General features: G+C 51.7%; 3 protein-coding genes across 5 annotated transcripts; 1 reads left to right on the top strand and 2 right to left on the bottom strand.

Annotated features, from left to right (window-relative positions):
• The first annotated feature begins 604 nt into the window (after positions 1-604).
• LOC120641096 (MADS-box transcription factor 26-like) lies at positions 605-2,898 on the top strand. Of its 2 annotated transcripts, XM_039917060.1 has the most exons (7): positions 605-872; positions 965-1,046; positions 1,329-1,384; positions 1,873-1,975; positions 2,077-2,118; positions 2,222-2,263; positions 2,555-2,898. In XM_039917060.1, exons 1-7 carry the CDS (start codon positions 691-693, stop codon positions 2,648-2,650), a joined length of 603 nt encoding a protein of 200 aa, XP_039772994.1. In that variant the 5' UTR covers positions 605-690; the 3' UTR covers positions 2,651-2,898. The 2 variants fall into 2 exon arrangements, with proteins under 2 accessions (XP_039772994.1, XP_039772993.1); XM_039917059.1 differs by having other exon boundaries at positions 1,873-2,118.
• Positions 2,854-5,017, bottom strand: LOC120641095 (GTP-binding protein YPTM1). Of its 2 annotated transcripts, none has more exons than XM_039917057.1 (8): positions 4,758-5,017; positions 4,599-4,671; positions 4,459-4,506; positions 4,278-4,397; positions 3,707-3,778; positions 3,464-3,619; positions 3,272-3,375; positions 2,854-3,194 (listed from the first exon to the last, which is right to left on the bottom strand). In XM_039917057.1, the coding sequence occupies exons 1-8, from the start codon at positions 4,769-4,771 to the stop codon at positions 3,080-3,082; spliced, it is 702 nt and encodes a 233-aa protein (XP_039772991.1). In that variant the 5' UTR covers positions 4,772-5,017; the 3' UTR covers positions 2,854-3,079. The 2 variants fall into 2 exon arrangements, with proteins under 2 accessions (XP_039772991.1, XP_039772992.1); XM_039917058.1 differs by having other exon boundaries at positions 2,856-3,194; positions 4,278-4,325.
• A 146-nt stretch (positions 5,018-5,163) lies between these two features.
• Positions 5,164-8,063, bottom strand: LOC120641093. The gene is made up of 10 exons (XM_039917056.1): positions 7,692-8,063; positions 7,550-7,588; positions 7,100-7,220; positions 6,944-7,005; positions 6,702-6,769; positions 6,458-6,507; positions 6,164-6,233; positions 5,831-5,951; positions 5,628-5,744; positions 5,164-5,518 (listed from the first exon to the last, which is right to left on the bottom strand). The coding sequence occupies exons 1-10, from the start codon at positions 7,926-7,928 to the stop codon at positions 5,423-5,425; spliced, it is 981 nt and encodes a 326-aa protein (XP_039772990.1). The 5' UTR covers positions 7,929-8,063; the 3' UTR covers positions 5,164-5,422.
• Positions 8,064-19,137: the final 11,074 nt, after the last annotated feature.

The raw sequence follows: 19,137 nt of genomic DNA, 5'->3' as shown, positions 1-19,137 counted from the left end.
CTTTACATGGGACATATTCCTCACTAAATATTCATTATGATCGTAGACAACTTGATTGTTTAGGTTGGGGCAGCACAAGCAACATGAGTAATTTATTTACTTAGAAAATAAGTTAGAAGCTGTTAGTATTTACCTAAGCCTTCTTACTTGCAAGCTATTATAACTGCATGTGTGACTCCTAAGGTAGTTGGAAGTCAACATGAAATAAGCTTTAACTTGATGTCTGGCATTTGAAGGACAGAACGTTTTTACCAGTGGTTTTGGCTACTTCCTTACAAGCAGGATTCAATTTATGTGTCAGTGTCAGACTCTCTATTGCTTTTATGGAAGCAATATTTTTGGTTCAGGTGCTCAGTGGACAATTTCTAATATATTTCTTTTGCTCCTTTCTTAAAAACAGACATTTTTTATGCAACTAGGGTATTTCAGAGTCAACTTGATCTTGAGAACAGCGAAGACTGTAGATTTATACAGGGGTAACAGTTTAGATCTCTATATATGTAGCCTTTTGCAGAGTGGAAGGACTGGCCTACCAATTATTCCTTGTCCTCAGGAGCCACAATAAAACGCTCACTTCCATCGCGGATCCAAGCTGCCATCTGCCTCAAGGGCAAGAGGGAGATCAAATTCGTCAACAGTCTCAGAAGCTAGTCCAAACTAGTGGGAGGTTGTGTGCACAAACAAGAAGTGATGGCCCGTGGTAAGGTCCAAATGAGGAGAATAGAAAACCCGGCTCACCGGCAGGTCACCTTCTGCAAGCGGCGAATGGGCCTGCTCAAGAAAGCTAAGGAGTTGTCTGTTTTATGTGATGCTGATATTGGTGTCATTGTGGTCTCCCCTCACGGCAAGATTTATGACTTAGCCACCAATGGGTTTGTATATCTTTCTTGTGTTTACTAATTATTCAAACTTTTGTGTGCAAAAGTTATCCTTTTTCATTTCTTTGAATTTCTTTTGATGTTAGGAACATGCAAGGCTTGATCGAGAGGTACAGAAGAACCTATTCAGAAATACATGGTAAAAGTCGTGAACAGAACAAAACTCAGGTCAGGGACTGAGTATGCATCAAGTGATGCGACCATGCAATTTAAAACAATCAACATAATAAACCTATGCTTAGAAATGGTGAATATCTATGAAACTTTGTGTGCGTGATTAACAAGGAAACTTTTGCTTAGCGCACCTGTTCTTGGCTTTTGTTTCTATAGAAACTTCATCAGGCATTATTATTTCTATGGAACCTTTTTTTATTTATACTTCATACTAATTGAAGAGATGTGTTAGAATTAACTATGGTACTGTATGCTGATATTCTCTTGTTTATGCAGGCAATACAACAAGAGGTATCAGCATTAACGCGTGAAATCTTTCAGAAGGGCTTAAGGTAAAGTAGCTGCGTTACATGTGTGCAGTAAAAAACATAATGGGATCTACATGAAGAAGTCACAAACTTATTTGCATAGAGTATAATCATGAATTTGATTATCCTGCATGCACGTGTTTTTGCAAGTAATAAAGCGTAAAACATGCAAATCAGAAAAGAATCTGAAAGTCTTCATAATAGCACAAAGATGGTACAAGAGTAACACATGGTGCATGTCATCTTTCATATAGTGTATTCAGCAGAGCAGTTGTAGCTTTATAATTAGCTTGAAAGATGTTTCTTTCATTATCTTCGTGTTTGTTTTCTTTTCTAAAACTCATAGAAAACCCATACCACTATATAGTTTTGTAGTTTTTTTTGAGAAAATACAGCTCCATAGTTATATTATGGTCAAACAACTTACTGGTATGAACTGAGGGGTCATGTTGTACTACCAAAAATGCACAAATAGTGGCATTTTCCAGTGAGAAAGGTGCACATCCATGCAGGTACATTCATGGAGAGAAAGACATAAACCACATGAATCTTGGTGAGCTCCAAGCCCTTGAAAATAATCTTGAAATGTGGGTACATAACATTCGCTCCCAGAAGGTAAGGTTCATGGCTTCATGCTCTTCCCGATTCAGGTGGAATCTTGTAAAAAATAGATGGCACCTGCAAGTTTTGATATACGACTCTTTTATGTCAAACAGATGCAGACCATGTCCACGGAGATTGAGATGCTCCGGAACAAGGTTGGTTCAGCATCTGTCACTCTGTTCATGCATCGAACCGAGATTTACATACAGAGAAGAGACTAAAATGGCTATTATTCCCTTCTGTGTTTATATTTTGCAGGAAGGCATATTGCAGGCTACCAATGACATACTTCAAGAAAGGGTACTTAATCTGTATTTCCTATACTTTAACATAAAAAAACATAAAAAAAAGCACAGAGTTTGAAATATTGCGTTAGGAGTTAGGGATGGACGAAGTTCAAAACTTCCCTAAATGCCCCTACATCTATACACAAATCCAAATATACTTTGAGGGAGTGTATATCTTTTTCTTTCTAGTGATCTAGTCTTCAAAGGCTCTTTAACTCAACGTGGTATTCGGAGAGATTTTCTATGGGGAAGGTGTCTTGGGAGTATCAGCACATACCTCACTGGCTTGATCTTGTGCGTGTAGATAAATGAGCAGAATGGGATTCTGAATTTCAGCAGCACCGTGATGATACCGCAAGCACCATTCCAGCTAAACATGGAGAGTAACTACTATTTATAGGCAAAGCTGCTGTCCTACCAACTTACCAAGTGATCAAGTCATCTCGTCAACGTTGTTTCCAGTTCAACCAGGCTATCATACTGGGACCTCAGATCGTTCATATCTATCATCTTTATCATCTTTGGGGAAACCAGTGTTTGTATCTGTGCAGTGCAGGTTCTGTGTATGTAAAAAAATTACTTTGAATACTTGATGCATCGCTCTGTTTAACATGGTAGAACTCTTTGGATGCAATATCAAATTTGGCACTCGGAGTTCTGACACAGATCACATTAGATGTTTGCATCACCTAAATAATCAAGTTTCTTGCTACTTGCTAGTACATTTTTGCAAAGTGTCTGATGATAAAAGATCAGGCAGACAAACACATATAGCAGATATACCATCTTCCTGATTCCTGAAAGACACCAAGACAGGGTCATTATGCCTTCACGTCGAACAGCATCTGCTCTTCTGCTGCTGTTGCTGCTGCTGAAGTGGCTGGCCTTTCATCTGAACTAGATTGGAGGGCTTCCTCTCCAGGGCTGCCTGACTCCCAACTTTGCTGCACATCAGACACCCAAATTCCGTCAGGAGAACCCATTTCAGAAGAAGAAAAAATCAGAAACTTCTCTGGCATACCTTTTCTTGATCGCTGCAGACATTGCCAAGAAAGCTTCCTCCACGTTGATGGATTCCTTAGCACTTGTTTCCAGGAACGGAATGCCTATCTCATCAGCATAAGCCTGCACAACGGTGGATGAGCATTCGATAAATTACCGATGATTACATCGATAATAATCTGGAAGCATGTAGGTTAATTGAAAGTTTGACCTGTGCTGCTGCAGTTTCAACAGCCCTACTCTCAGCCAGATCGCACTTGTTGCCAACGAGAAGCTTGCATACACTGTCATTAGCATATCTGTCAATCTCACTCAGCCACTGCTTCACATTGTTGAAGCTCTCAATGTCTGTGATGTCGTAAACGATCTGGGGGTACCCAAGCAAAAAATGTACGATTGAGTGGAATGCACATCCAAATGACGATTTGTTCGCAGACTGAGAGATCTTGCTTACAATTATCCCATGAGCTCCACGGTAGTAGCTACTTGTGATTGTTCTGAATCGTTCCTGCCCGGCTGTGTCCCACTGTTAAACATGCAGCAGCTATCAGGTGTCGCTAGTATCAGACCAAATCGGGCATTACAGTCACTGCTTTGTGCAATACATTTGAAAAATAGAAGAATTGAAGGTGAAAAATAGAAGAATACGAGCTAAGGTGAATCTATGGTGACTGCCATTTTCGTTCAAAACATACTTAGACCCTTGCTTGATCGAAGTTTGGCACAAAAACAGGGAAGAGTATATGTATATTTCCACATTGATGGAAATGATCTTATGCATTGTCATATATTGTTCAGTTTTGTCCCAATGGCCATGTCATTGTGCGTTTTAAGTTTTAATAACCAAACCGTGAATTGGCTGCCTCAAACAGAAAAGGGGATTTGTATAGTAAAAGCCGATTGCAGTCCAGTTTTTTCAGTGCCAGGCTTCTCTAGTAGTCTGGTATCCAGACATTGTGAACAAGTAATATGTTATATTGCACAATTTTTTTCATAAATGTTACATGAGAAAATGGTGAACTTACAATCTGCAGCTTTATGGTCTTCCCATCCATCTCAATGGTGCGAATTTTCTGCCCAAACAGAACAAGGGGGAAAGGATGGTCAGTAGATCGACCAGCCAAAATGCAGGAAAAGCAGCCCCCCTGAAAAAAAAAATCAGGTTGTCAACAAGGAGGATTTCAAGAGGAGCCCCAGGCCACTCACAAAGTCAACACCGATGGTGCTGATGTAGCTGTCGACGTAGGAGTCGTCCTGGATGAGCACACAAGGCCACAAGGGTAAGAGACTGCCGTATTTGGCCAAATCTGCAGCAAATGCACGACACGCGTCGATTGCCTACTCACAGCGAACCGGAGGAGGAAGCAGGACTTGCCGACGGAGGAGTCGCCGATCAGGAGAAGCTTGAACAGGTAATCGCTGCCAACCAAATTGAAGGGGAAACTTCAGCGCATTGAAGCTGGGGATGGAAGGAGAGGAGGAAACGAAGGGGGACACAGACTCACAATTCGTTGCTCATGGCTCCTGGCTCTTCCTGCCTTCAACTCCCGGAACAAGAACGAGGCTGGGGAAGATGCTTCCGCGAGGGAGAAGGTGACGGCCGGCTCGTGGGAAGATGCAAAAGCAACCCCCCACCCCGGGCGAGTCGCCTCCGTCGCGCGGCCCGAGAAGGTGTATAAACTAAGCAAAGCGATCCGGCGATGCATTTGTTTTTATCGAACTCGGCAGCGTCGTGACGTCGAACTGCTCCCTCCCTGCGTCCGGCTCCCCCCTTTTTTTTCTGTGATGAGATGACAGGAGGGACTCACGGGTGCGCCGCCGCGCCTGCCAAGGATGATCACGATTCACGATCCCGTTGCGTAGGTCCCCTGGCAAACAATACCGCTTTCAGGTTTCAGCTGGAGAGAAATGTAGCAAGCATCATGTGAAAGGGAGTATAGTATCAAAACCATGTCCGATACATTGGACTAGTAGTCTGGATGGCCTTTGCATGAAAGATGCTAAACAAATAGCAGGTGACTTCTGCCTGGCAAGAACCCCAACCGCTTAAGTTTCAGAAGCTAAGATCACGGCACGGTACAATGGTACATACACAGTTGGGTTGCGGATGTTTTGCATTCTACTGGGCAACAAACTTCCGAGACTGGGGGTGTTGGTTGAGATACAGGGACTAACTACTAATCGCGTATTGCTGGAATAAGTAGGACAGTATCTTCTTATAGTCCCCCGATTGGAATCCAGTATTGAGGTCAATTAAATATGGCACCTGAAACAAGATTGCTCCAGTGTTAGAAGTTATCCTTTTCAGATCCTATCATGAAAATAATCAGCTACTGCTTCTCATGAGTCGTCACGTGGCATATGGCTAGCCTTACCTGTTTAGAACCTGAAATCCTTAGAAGCGCATCCATCTTAGACGATCCCTCTCCCACGTTCTGGAGAACGTAAGGAAGCTCCAATTCACAGAGAGCCTCTCGAACAATCCTCGCATACTGCATCATAATGTGTCAATGCCACATGAGATACAGATAATAGAGCTAACTCCTAACAAGGGGACAAGAAAATACGTGATTCTTACAGAATTATTCTCATACGAGAAGAGCTCCAACTTCTCTGCAGGTACAACACCAGCGTTGTTCCACAGTGTCATTCCTCTACCAGTTCTAAGAAGAGTGGGCACCCATCCTGTGAAGATTGTACTGCAGAGATATGGGAAGGCCTCAGAATTGCATGCATCAAAAGAAATTTTGTCTAGCCCCATTTTATAAATTATTTTTCATTGTTTAAGTCAACTCAGTATCAGACTTCATCCTTGAAACAAACATTTCAACATCAACGACAAGTATGAAGTATCACTTCTGTTCCTTAAGATAGGTAACATGAGGTTGTCAAAACAAGCAAAGCTGGATACCTCTCAAGAAGTCCAGATGAAGGACTCCTTCCTTGTCCATACTGTCTGAACAGGTAGTTCACAATATCTCCTGCATGTCCAAGCACATATTAGGATCCATATTTATTTTGCAGTCATTCAGCGAGCTTTAACTAAGCTATCCAGAAAAGAACCATTTTATCAAAATATTAACTGTTAAAGACACTGTTTTGTGGCTGCAGCCAAAAAATTTCAGAGACCCTGGAGATGGAATTGTAGCAGCTAGCAAACTGAAACTGCTAAAAACATGCAAAGTTAACATTCATAGGAACTCACCACTTTCATACATTGTGACACCAGTACTAGCATCAACAAGCAGGGGAAACCTGTATGGAAAACTACAGTTCAGTGAAAGTAAGGAGATATCGTAAAGATACATGACTGTGCTAAGGGTGCAACCCTGCAAGCAATGTTAACCATGAAGAAAGATAGAATTCATAGTTTTTCCAGACATCCACAATTATATACAACTGAAGTGTTGTGATATCTGTTAGCAAATACTTAGCAGGCAAAGACATACTGCTCTTTCCCTCCAATTTTCTTGACCATTTCCCTGTGCCTTCGTGATCCTTTTGGACATGGATAGACCTGAAACATTGATAATGCAAAGTTGAAGGGGCAAAAAGAAGACGACATCATTGTGATGCTACATGGATAGCCTACGAGACAATTTTGTCCGTTTGCATGGTTTTCCAAGGTATTAATTTATGATATCGTACTACATTTACAAAACTTGAATCTCTGTAAGACATGGGTGAGCACCTCCGCAGAAAGATCAAGCTCGGTCATGGCCTCCCGGACCCTCCTACAGAAGGGGCATGCCTCTGTAGGAAGGACAACAAAGGATTCAATCAGTATGTTATGAAAGCCAGAAATCCGTGTGCTTACAAGTCATAGCCAACAGAAAATGTTTTTTACCAAACTCGTACAATTGCAGATTTGGAACGCTTGCTGCTGGGCCAGTGCTATCTCCACTGCTAGTAGCCACTTTTGATCCCCATGGCAGTCTTGCTAAACTTGAAATTGAAGATGTCATGACCTGGGGTCATAAAGGCAGGCGAAAAGGAATTACTCGACAAGGGAACGACCAGCATGAACAGCAGCACTTGCATTTGCTATAGATGAACCAGAGGACCACGCATCAAACGAAAACCAACGAACATATTACGATATCAGCAGCAGTAAATACATCGTTCAGTTCGTTTAGCGAATTTATACTGTAAATAAGCAATGCACTGAAGCTAGCCATCCGATTCAGCATCCAATTCAGTTCAGAACTCCAGACTCTAATCCAAGTTACTAATTCATGGTTGGTCTGAAAAAAAGTTACTAGTTCATGGCTCGCGCGTGCTGAGCCTCGGGGTTTACCTCCACGAAGTCGTTCCGCTCCCGCGACGGATCGCCTCCCTGCTCGGCAATTCACAGCACCACACCAATTTTAGCAGCCGTCTGCCTGATAACCAAGCCCAGCGACCGACAAGGCAACAAATGCGACGAATCGATTAGTTACCCCGAGGAGCTTGAGGAGCGGGCACAGGAATGACAGGACGCTTCCGCCGCCGCCGCCGCCGCTCGTAGAGGCGGTCTCGGTCTCGGCCGCCCCCGCGCTGGGAGGGCGCGCTCGGGCGAGCGTCGTCCGGGCGCGGGGGAGGCAATTGGGTAGGCGAGCTCGAGCGGGGGGCGGAGCGCGCCGCGGGGGCGCGGGACGGAGGCTCGGGTGGCGCGCGGGGTGCGTGAGGTGCAGCATGGCAGCGAGCGAGAGGGAGAGGTGCCTGGGAGCTGGGAGCTGGGAGCTTGGAGCTGGCGTCACCGCCTCTCGCCGGCGTGTGGTTGCCGTCGGCCCGTCGCGGGAGAGGCGTACGGTGGTGGTTGGTGGGGGCGAGTTTTGGCGGGGCCTCCTCTGGGGTCGGTCGATTCGCGCAGACGGCTTGTTGGGCCCACAACCGTGGCAGGCTGGCAGCCCGTCAGGCTCTCGGGAACGGCCCGCCACCGCGGGGCGTGCGTGGCGTGCTCCAGACTCCAGAGGGATCCGGGAATTGGTTGGTTTGCGTTGCGTCTTCTACGCCGTCGTGCCGGCGGCCGGCAGCTGCGGCCGATGGAAGTTGGTGAGACCGAGACGTTGCGTCGGCGGCGCTGTGGGTTTCGGAGCGTGGAGGGCCTCACCGGCCTCGGAACCTTAACCAAGGCAGGGATTCACCGGCGGCTTCACGAGCGGCTCCAGGTGAAGCCCTCCCAAACATTTATTTTGTAACCGGCTTCACGTGTGAAGCCGGTCCTGAAGCCATTGGCGGCTTACACAGGCAAGGTGAATCCATGAAATCGTGGCTTCACGCGGCTTACACATCAATCTAACAAGTGAAGCTGTTTTGTCAAACATTTTCTAAAACGGCTCCAACTCCACCAGAGAAACCGCTCCATCTGAGGAGCCAGAACCGGAGCTGTTTTTGGAAGAGCCGGAGCCCTGCCAAACAGGCCCCAAGCCCGTGTTTGGATGCAAAATTCCAAATTCCAAATTTTTTTCCGGCACCTGCATGGAGACTTAAATCTAGACGAAATAAAAAACGCATTGCGACTGCTGTCTGTAAATGGCGAGACGAATCTAATGAACCTAATTAGGCTGTAATTAGATGCTAAATTGCTACAGTAATGCTACAATAAATAACCTCTAATGACGAATTAATTAGGCTCATTAGATTCGTCTCGCGATTTACAGACGAGTTCTGTAATTATTTTTGTGATTAGTCTATATTTAGTACTTCAAATGTAGAAAGATGCATTTTCAAAAATTTTACAACGCGCAACCAAACGGGGCCCAAAGTTGTTGCGCGCCATCAAGATGAGTCCAAGAGCATCCAGCGCGATCTCATGCCCAAACCAAACTTGGTCCACTTACCGACGACCTGACACAAACATCTCGGGCTGTGTTTAGTTGCAAAATTTCTCAATCCAAACTTCACTATTCACCTATTACATCAAATTTTTTGTCTCATGCATGAAGCATTAAATGTAGGTAAATAAAAAAACTAATTGTATAGTTTTGATGTACACGGCGAGACGAATCTTTTGAGCCTAGTTAGGTCATGGTAGGACAACAATTACCATAAACAAACGAAAAGTACTACATTGTGCTACAGTGTCCAATGTAATTTTTTTACCACCATTTTACGGATATAAACACAACCTCAATCTATCGACCTGCGCCACCGTACCACCACCAAGCCTCCTCCGTACGTGAGTCCTCTTCCGTCGCGCTCGATCGGCCGATCAAATCAGCAACAGCTTGCAGCTGGCGCTAAATCGACGGATCGGCCGTGCTGTTCGTGCCGCGGCCGATCATCCCCAACCCAATCATGGACGTCGCGTCGACGGCGATACCTGCGCGTCAGCTACCGCGCCCGGGCCGGGGCGGGGCTCGCTCGCCCGCTGTTGGCGCGTCCCTTTCGCCATGGCTTGTAGCTGTCACTCGCGCCGCGCGGTGGTGGCCTGACGACGAACGCGGCGACGCAGTGCGGGGAGAGGCCGTGGCCGTGGACATGGACATGGACACACACGGCGATGCCGATCGATCGATCGGCCTGCCTGGCCAACTTGCATTGCTCGTTACCATCAGTGCTGACTGCTGAGAGGCCGAACCGATCTCTCCATGCATGCATCCCGGTGCATGCATGGCGACTGTCGGCAAATCATAAACATCACGGTAATAAAAGGATCGAGCCGGCGCCCAAGCCGTCCAGTTGGCCTGGTCTCTTCTACTGTATCAGCTGGCGTCGATCCTGACACTTGTGTGCGTGTGGTTTCTCTCGTGATCGCAAAAGGCAAATAAACGTGGTAGCTTTCCGATGGTACAGCCGCGAAAGTACACGGTCCATACTGTCCCAAGTCCTTGTCCACTGTAGCGGAGTACAAGGTGACCAGGCTATGAGGCTGTTTGTAAAGATTTCTTCCAAAACGGTTTGACTAGTTAAGTCAAAACCGGTAAAGCCAAACAAAAATTATCGGTACTCTGTAGCAGGGATACTCACTCCTACTACAGTAAAGCAGGACCCGCGTAGTTATTCGAAACTACGCGCAAAGGATGGAGCAGCCAGGCCCACGGGCTAGGCCCATTCCTCACCAGACCAACGGCCCCGGACCCGTTCCCCGCCTGGGGATGGGTCCGGAGACGCCACGTGCCCCTAAGAAAGGGAAGCTCCATATCGACAGCCGAGGCCTCGGACCTCCCGCAGGGGTCCGGGACCTCCTGCGTCCATCCGGACCTCCCATCCTGCGTGGAGGTCCGGAGCCGCCGCGTGTCCTGGGAACACGGGGCGAAACGCGAGCCTTCCGCTGCAAGACTCGCCCACCCACCGCATTTAATGCAGAAGGACAAGGCGTACTCTGCCGCCGCGGTACGCGAGACAGCCTTTGTCAGGCCTCGCAATGCACCGCGTATTACCAAGGTGCACAGTGCAGCCGCCTGTGCCGCACCCACGCAGAGCCCGTCTGCCGCATTAAATGGATACGACGGCACATCACTTTTCCATCATGCCGCCTACGCCGCAAGCTACACAGCCCGCTTAAGCTGCGTGGCAGGCGACGCCACTGGCTTTATCTGGCATTGTCCCGACAAGACAGCGCCAGGACATGATGAACGAAGGGCTCCGGGAGCAGGCAAAGGAATCCAGGAGAGAGATCTCCTTTGCCTGCAATGCCATAATGTATGAACAGTATGTTATTTTATACTACATCGTTGGACCCACCTGTCGGGGACCCAACAGCTGTGTACGCGCCCCCTTGAGATATAAAAGGGAGGCGTTCGCTGTGCACAGGGACATATCCAGACAGACACAAGCTCTCGCGAACTCCCTCACTCTCGTGGGAAGGCAATACAACACACAGTGGACGTAGGGTATTACGCTCTGGCGGCCCGAACCACTCTAAATCCTGCTGTGTTCATCGTGTTCTTGAGTGAGATCGAACTAGGACTAGCTAACCCCCGAGTACACACCCTCTGGGCTAGGGCGGGTGCCTTCGGCCACCCGGCTGTGGTTTGCAGCACCACGACATTTGGCGCGCCAGGTAGGGGATCGCTAGCTGGTCGCAGTTCATCTCTTCCTCGTCTCCATGGTTCGTGTGGACGACGTGGAGATGACGGAGGGTGTGGCGTCCTCCACGCCACACGCCTCTCGCGTTCCTGCTCCAGGGGCAACTGTGCCTGTGGAGCAGTCACCGTCGGCGGCGGCGCGCGCTGCTCGCCGGCAAGAGACAGGTCGCCCATCAGGGGCCCCCTCACAAGCTGCGAGCGACGGAGCGCTGGCAGCGGCTAGGGAGTTGCTTCGCAACCCCCCGGCTGAGGCAGCCTCGCCAGACGCCCTGAAGCAGTGGCGGGACGACGTTGACCGTCTCCTCCACCTGGCTCAGGCCTCCCCCAGTTCTACAAGGACTGGGCAACGACCTCCGCCCGGCAACGCGGTTGTACCTTACCGCCAGCGTCAGGGCGGTGCGTCGGCGTACGTGCGCTCCCCTACTGTGAGGGGAGCACGAACAGAAGACCTGCGGGCTGAGCTCAACCGCCGACGCGCGGGAGAGGATGCCCGCATCTCCGTCGAGAGGGCGCGAGAGCGCCGTCTCAATATTGAGGGTCGCAACCTCAATGCTGATCTGGACGCGGTGGCACCCAGGCCTATGGTGAACGCCCGGATACAGTCAGGCGCACCAGTGACTGGGGTGGGCTGCGCTGTGCTGGTGGAGCACCTCCGCGCAGTGGCATGGCCACCCAAGTTCCACCCCCACCTGCCGGAAAAGTACGACGGTACTACTAACCCGTCGGAATTCCTGCAGGTGTACGTTACCGCCATCACAGCGGCTGGTGGTAACGGCGCCGTCATGGCAAGCTACTTTCATGTAGCCTTGTCTGGGCCAGCCCGGACCTGGCTCATGAACCTCACGCCTGGGACGATCCAGTCCTGGGAAGAGCTCTGTGCGAGTTTCACAGCGAACTTTGCCAGTGCATACCAGCAGCATGGTGTGGAGGCACACCTTCACGCCGTGAGGCAAAAACCCGGAGAAACGCTCCGGGCCTTCATCTCACGCTTCACCAAGACAAGTGTGCCAGAGCCGCTGAGGGCCGTGCATGGCACTCAGCCCCCCAAGACGGAGACGCCAAGGTTGGCGGCTCCGGTGCTACCGCTCAGGGCGGTGGCAAGAAGAAGAAGAACAAGAACCGGAATCGCGGGGAACCGCAATCTGGCGGACCAGTCGTTGCAGCAGCAGCGCCAGCGGCGGCGCCGGCTGCGGCAGTAGCGGCTGGGGGCCAGAATGCACATGGCAAACGCCCTCGCCCGCAAGGTGGGAGCGGAGATTCATGCCCAGTGCATCCCACCGCTCGCCACAGCGCCGCTGACTGCCACGAGATCCAGAGGCTCGCGAAGCGGGTCAGTGGGCGGCGTGAGCAGTCCTCCAAGGACGGTTCACCCCCTCCTTGCCAGTGGGCCGGCAAGGAGAAGGCCTCCGACAGCGGGGCCGCGGCCGGGGAGAAGGAGCTGGGGTACCAATCCCCCGCTCGAGAGCTGAAGGGCGTCTACCACGACGACGACTCCAATTCCGACAACGACGACCGCCGCAAGAAGCTGTATGTAATGTATGGCGGAAGCTGGGAGCTTGTCTCCCGGCGGGACGTGAAGACCCTTCGCCGGGATGTCCTTTCGGTGAAGCCGGGGGTCCCGAAGGCGGCGCCGCACCAGAAGTGGATGAACACCACCATCTCTTTCGGGCCATCCGACTGCCCGGAGAATATGGCCGGAGCTGGTGTACTACTTCTAGTCACCGCTCCTGTCATATCCAACGTGAGGCTCTATCACGTGCTGATTGATGGTGGGGCTGGCCTCAATGTCATCAGCTATGCAGCGTTCAAGCAGCTGCAGATCCAGGAGTCCAAGCTGACTCCCTCTCACCCATTCTCCGGAGTGGGCCCACACCCGGTGTTCCCTCTGGGGAGCATCACATTGCCGGTCACGTTCGGGACCGAGGAGAACTTCCGCACAGAGAGCGTTCTGTTCGATGTTGCGGAGGTGAACCTTCCGTTCAAAGCCATCATTGGCCGACCAGCACTCTACCGCTTCATGGTCATTGCTCATTACGGGTACTTGGTCTTGAAGATGCCATCCCCTGCCGGAGTCCTCACCGTGCAGGGCGACCGCACCGCTGCCGTCGCTGCAGTTGAGAGACTGCATGCTCTGGCGGCAGAAGCTGCACGTTCCGAGGAGGATCCGTCCACCTCGCAACCCAAGGCGCCTGCAAAGGCTCCCAAGGTCCAACCGTCCGATCCGGACCATGTTCCCGTGAAGACGGTGCAGATTGGAGCAGACTCCACCAGGACCACCCGCATCGCGGGGAACCTGGAGGAGAAATAGGAAGACGCGCTCATCGCTTTCCTCCGGGCAAATGTCGACGTGTTCGCCTGGGAACCGTCACAGATGCCCGGGATCCCCAAGGAAGTGATCGAGCACAATCTGAGGATCTACCCCGACGCCACGCCGGTGCGCCAGAAGCCTCGGAAGCAGTCCATGGAGCGGCAGAACTTCATCCACGAAGAAGTCCGCAAGCTCCTACACGCCGGCTTCATCGAGGAGGTCCACCACCCCGAGTGGTTGGCCAATCCGGTCGTCGTCCCAAAGGCCAACAGGAAGCTTCGGATGTGCATCGACTACACCAGCCTCAACAAGGCATGTCCTAGAGATCCCTATCCTCTTCCGCGTATCGATCAGATCGTGGACTCCACCTCCGGGTGTGACCTTTTGTCTTTCCTAGATGCATACTCTGGTTTCCACCAGATTCAGATGTCTAGAGAGGATAGGAAGCACACTGCCTTTGTAACAGTAGATGGGCTTTATTGCTACATTGTCATGCCGTATGGTCTAAGGAATGCCTTACCCACGTTTGTACGAGCTATGAACAAAACCTTCTGTAATCTAATTAGAGACATTGTTGAGGTTTATGTCGATGACATCGTGGTCAAGACTAAGGTAGGGTCAACACTAGTGGAGGACCTGTCCCTCGTCTTCGACCGGCTCCGCGCCACGCGCACGAAGCTGAACCCAGAGAAGTGCATCTTTGGCGTCTCAGCAGGGAAGCTGCTGGGTTTCCTGGTCTCACATCGAGGCATCGAGGCAAACCCAGCCAAGATCAAGGCGATCGAAGCAATGAGGCCACCTGGCCGCATCAAGGACGTCCAGAAGCTTACTGGATCTCTCGCTGCTCTTAGCCACTTCATATCAAGGCTGGCTGAGAGGGCCCTCCCCTTCTTCAAGCTATTGAGAAGGTCCGGTCCATTTTCTTGGACCGAAGAGGTTAAACAGGCCTTCCAGGAACTGAAGCAGCACCTCACCTCGCTGCCAGTATTGGTGGCACCAGAGCCCGGTGAGCCGCTGTTTCTGTATCTAGCTGCGTCTGCTGAGGCGGTCAGCATGGTGCTAGTCGCCGAAAGGACGGAGCAAGCTCGCCAGGGGGACACCAGGGTCTCCCCGGCCAAGGATGGAGAGCCGGACCCCGAACACAGGGGCCCGTCAGCCTCACCTCCGCCTGAAGCTCCAGACCCCGCACAAGGGGGTCCGGAGGAGCCTTGTGACAGTGGGAACCCAGAGCCGCTGGGGGCCCAAGGACCTGATGTGGTGGATAAGGGCGAGCTGGACCCGGTAACCAGGGTCCGGACCGTCCAAAAGCCAGTTTACTACGTCAGCGAAGTCCTCCACGAGGCGAAGGCCAGGTATCTTGAGACGCATAAGCTTATCTATGCAATACTTGTTGTGTCTAGGAAACTGCGCCACTACTTTCAGGCACACCGAGTTGTCGTAGTGACCTCTTACCCGTTAAGAGCGATCCTGCACAACTCCAACGCCACAGGCAATATCGCCAAGTGAGCTGCAGAGCTGGCTGAGTTTCAACTGGATTTCCAGCCTCGCCATGCAGTCAAGAGCCAGATCCTGGCTGACTTCATAGCGGAGTGGACTCCTTCCCCAAGCAATTCTGGGGGTCCGGTTGTCAACGCTGGACCCCCGGAGCTGGAAATCAGGACACCAGTCTTCACCGAGCCCCACTGGACACTCTTCTTCGACGGGTCTGCCCGTGAGAAGTGGGCCGGAGCTGGTGTGGTCCTCATCGACCCAAACGAAGATCAGCTAAAGTACATGGTGCACCTTGAGTTCAAGGCCACCAACAACATGGCGGAGTACGAAGCTCTGATCTTTGGCATGATGCAAGCCCTCTCATTGGGGGTCCGGCAGCTTCTGGTGAAAGGGGACTCCCAGCTAATCATCAAGCAGGTCCGAGGGGACTGCAACTGCAACAATCCCCAGCTCGCGGCATACCTCATACACGTGAGGAAGCTCGAGAAGGACTTCGACGCCTTGGAACTGCAACATGTTCCCCGCGAGCTCAACTCAGCAGCAGATGATCTCTCCGCGAGAGCATCTACCTGGGCATCCGTGCCTGAGGGTGTCTTCGAAAGATGGCTGCTGAGACCTACCGCCCAGCCTGCCAAACTGGGTGAAGGGGATCAAGCTAGCACCTCGAAGCTAGCGGTCCCGCCAGCATTCCACCTATGGTGCCCGGGCTGGGTTGCGTGCTCTGTTGAGGATCCTGGTGAACTCGTAGAGCCACCCCCGCCTACTCAGGGAGCTCCCGATGCATGGATCTCTGAGATCCGGGGCTACCTGAAAGATAACATCCTCCCTGATGACGATGTGTCCGCTGAGCGCATAGTCCGATTGGCTAAACGCTACGCGGTGGTAGAAGGGGATCTCTACCGCCGTGGCGCCAATGGTGTCCTCATGTGGTGCATTTCCCAGGGAGAGGGCCGCGAGTTACTCGCGGAGATCCATGGAGGCAAGTGTGGAAGCCATTCCTCCTCTCGCACGCTTGTTGGCAAGGCCTTTCGGCATGGCTTCTACTGGCCAACAGCACTCCAGGATGCGGCTGAGCTGGTAAGGTCCTGCAAAGTATGCCAATTCCATGCAAAGCAAATACACACCCCGGCTCAAGCTCTGCAAATGATTCCGCCCTTATGGCCATTTGCCGTGTGGGGTGTGGATATCCTGGGGCCATTACCCCGGGCTGTCGGCGGGTACCGGTTCCTCTATGTCGCCATCGACAAGTTCACCAAGTGGCCGGAGGTTACCCCTGTGGTGAATATCACTAAGAAATCAGCAGTCGCATTCCTCAGGTCCATTGTGTGCAGATTTGGCGTCCCAAACCGCATCATTGCGGACAACGGGACCCAATTCAAAAGCAGACTCTTCCAAGAGTACTGTGAGGACATCGGCATCCAGCTATGCTTTGCGTCCGTAGCACATCCCTGCAGCAATGGACAGGTTGAGAGAGCGAATGCAGAGATCCTCAGGGGACTCAAGACCCGCACCTACAACTGCTTGAAGAAGCATGGTGCCAAATGGGTTGACGAGCTTCCGTGCGTACTATGGGGCAACCGGACCACACCTAGCCGAGCCACCGGGGAGACTCCATTCTTCCTGGTCTACGGGGCTGAAGCATGCCTTCCCCCAGAAATTCACCTGGGCTCACCACGGGTCCAGGCCTTTGATGAATCCATGCAGGAGCAGCTGCGGCGTGAGGACATGGACTTCGTTGATGAACAAAGATGGCGAGCAGCAATCCAAAATGCACGCTACAACCAGGCGCTCCGGCGCTATCACCAACGGTTCGTGCACAATAGGGAGCTCCGGGCTGGCGACCTCGTCCTCAGACGGATCCTGAACCGAGCAGGGCTCCACAAACTTTCCCCCAGCTTGGAGGGGCCCTTCAAGGTTACAGAGGTATGCCGGCCTGGATGCGTTCGCCTCACCACAGAAGATGGAGTACCGCTGCCCAACCCATGGAACATAGAGTATCTGTGTAAGTTTTACACCTAGGCAGAGCTGGGAAATAAACTTTTCCTTTGTAATAAGATAAAGTTAGCGTGCGGCCCAGAGCGGTTGGGGGCCACCCTCGTAAACCCGACCTCTGGCATCCATCGCACCGTCGGCTAACGCGCGGCTCAGAGCGGTAGAGGTCCGACCTCGTGAACCCGACCTCTGGCATTCATCGCGCAAGCCATGTACATCAAGATTGCAAAGGAAAGATTTTTTCCTAGTTCTGTCTTTGTGTCAAAGTTAAGTTACGCATTTCGATTCTCGAAGACTTCGCTTTTCTAACCCCCGCGGGGACCTCGTTCTTGTTGCTACAACTAGATCTGCATTGAGCTGCTGGACTGCCGTGCAGATCCGGACCCTCTTGCTGTCGGAGAGGGGTCCGGACCCCTAAGAACCCACTCTGGAGGGCGGGTGCTTATTTCCTGGGGTGGTCAGGAGCCCTGTGTAGCCGCTTATCTGGTTTCGTACCCAAAAGCCTACACACTCCACCACCCTGTAACAAGTGCTCTAGTACCTGGAGCCGGGTAATTAGGGGCCCGGACCTCGTTCCGGCTCAAGAGTTGGCTTCCTAAGTCCAACACGGCATGTCCAGCTCTATATCTCAAAGGATCAAGTACAACAAAGTGACCTCACCCACTGCTGCGAAGGGTCTAGGATGATGGAGCCAGGTCCGGAAAGGTCGTGCTGTTTCTTGGAGTGGTCCGGAGCCCTATGTAGCGCCTTAGCCTGGTTCCATACCCTAAGCCTACGCACTCCACCACTCTGTAACCAGCACAGAGCTACCTGGACCTGCGCATCTAGAACCCCGGACCTGGTACCAACCTGGGAACAGTCAGCGATGAGCCCCGCGGGCCTGCTACTAAGCTGTAACTTTGAAGTGGTACACAGGCTAAACCTTGAGTGGTGGTAGCCAACCTCAACCATTGAGCCTGCCTACCAGGGGGTCCCGGCATCCGCTTTAAAGTTTTAATGCAGACCAAGGTCCAGTCTCGATGGAAGACAGACTCAAAAACAACTGAGACTATCTCCCAGGGGGCCAGGGCATCCGCTTTATGCCACTATATCTGCATACGTCAAACAGCTAAGTCGCAGTACCATTTCTAATATGCGAGCAACTTGATTCTTCCTTCTGTAGAATTCTCTGCTCGCTCAGCCTGCGAACTATGCGGCACCTATGCCCAAGGAGGTCCGAAGCATCTCCTACAGCTCAGGTGGCAGACAGGTCCAAACAACTGAACCTATCCGCCAGGGGGCCAGGGCGCCCGGGTACTGCATACCGCAAATCAGCAACTGACAAACAGCTAAGTTGAAGTTTTCTTCTATTTCAAAAAATTTCAACAAATACAATGTTTGTTACATAATCCAAAAATACAAAGATACAATGCCCAGCTCAAGGGTCTGCAGGTTCCCGCTTGAAGTAGGCGGCAACGAAGTCGACGACCTCCCGCACGCTGTCCCGAGCGGCGGCCTCTGTCTCCGCTACAGGGCCATTGACCACGGGCGCCAGCGAGATGGCCGGGTCGTGGCTCCGGAGGCAGGTCAGGATGTGCTCCGCCACCATCCGGATCAGCTCACGACCCACGGCTTCGAGCTGGCCAGCAAGGACCGGCCCCAGACGCTGGAGCCTATCCGAAGCAGAGCTCAGCACTGGGAGGGAGTCAGCTATCGAAGCTGGCGGCTCCGCCACCTGGATTGGGCTCAATCCAAGTGGCACCAGTGCCAAGCTTGCTTCAGTCGCCCAGTCGGCGATCCGCTGGGCCTCCACACGCTGGTCCTCCTGGTGCTTCCGGACCGCCTCCTGTACCGCCTCTTGCACCCTAGTGTCCAGCGCTGCCTTGGCCACCTCCACCTCGCGGGACCTCTCCTCGAGCTCGCGGGACCTCTCCTCGAGCTTGGCCTCCTTCCGCTCCGCCGACTCCTTCAGCCTCTTGAGCGAGTCTAGCTGGCGGCCAAGTTCCTTCTCTAAGCCGGTGACGTGGGCCTCCCGGGTATAGAGGGACTTCCGGTCCTCCTCCAACTTCGCCTCGGCGTCAGTCAGCTCGCCTACTCTCTCCT

The sequence above is a fragment of the Panicum virgatum genome, chromosome 7K (genome assembly GCF_016808335.1).
Source record: "Panicum virgatum strain AP13 chromosome 7K, P.virgatum_v5, whole genome shotgun sequence".
NCBI classification, from domain to species: domain Eukaryota; kingdom Viridiplantae; phylum Streptophyta; class Magnoliopsida; order Poales; family Poaceae; genus Panicum; species Panicum virgatum.
This window is presented reverse-complemented; position numbering and strand designations above follow the sequence as displayed.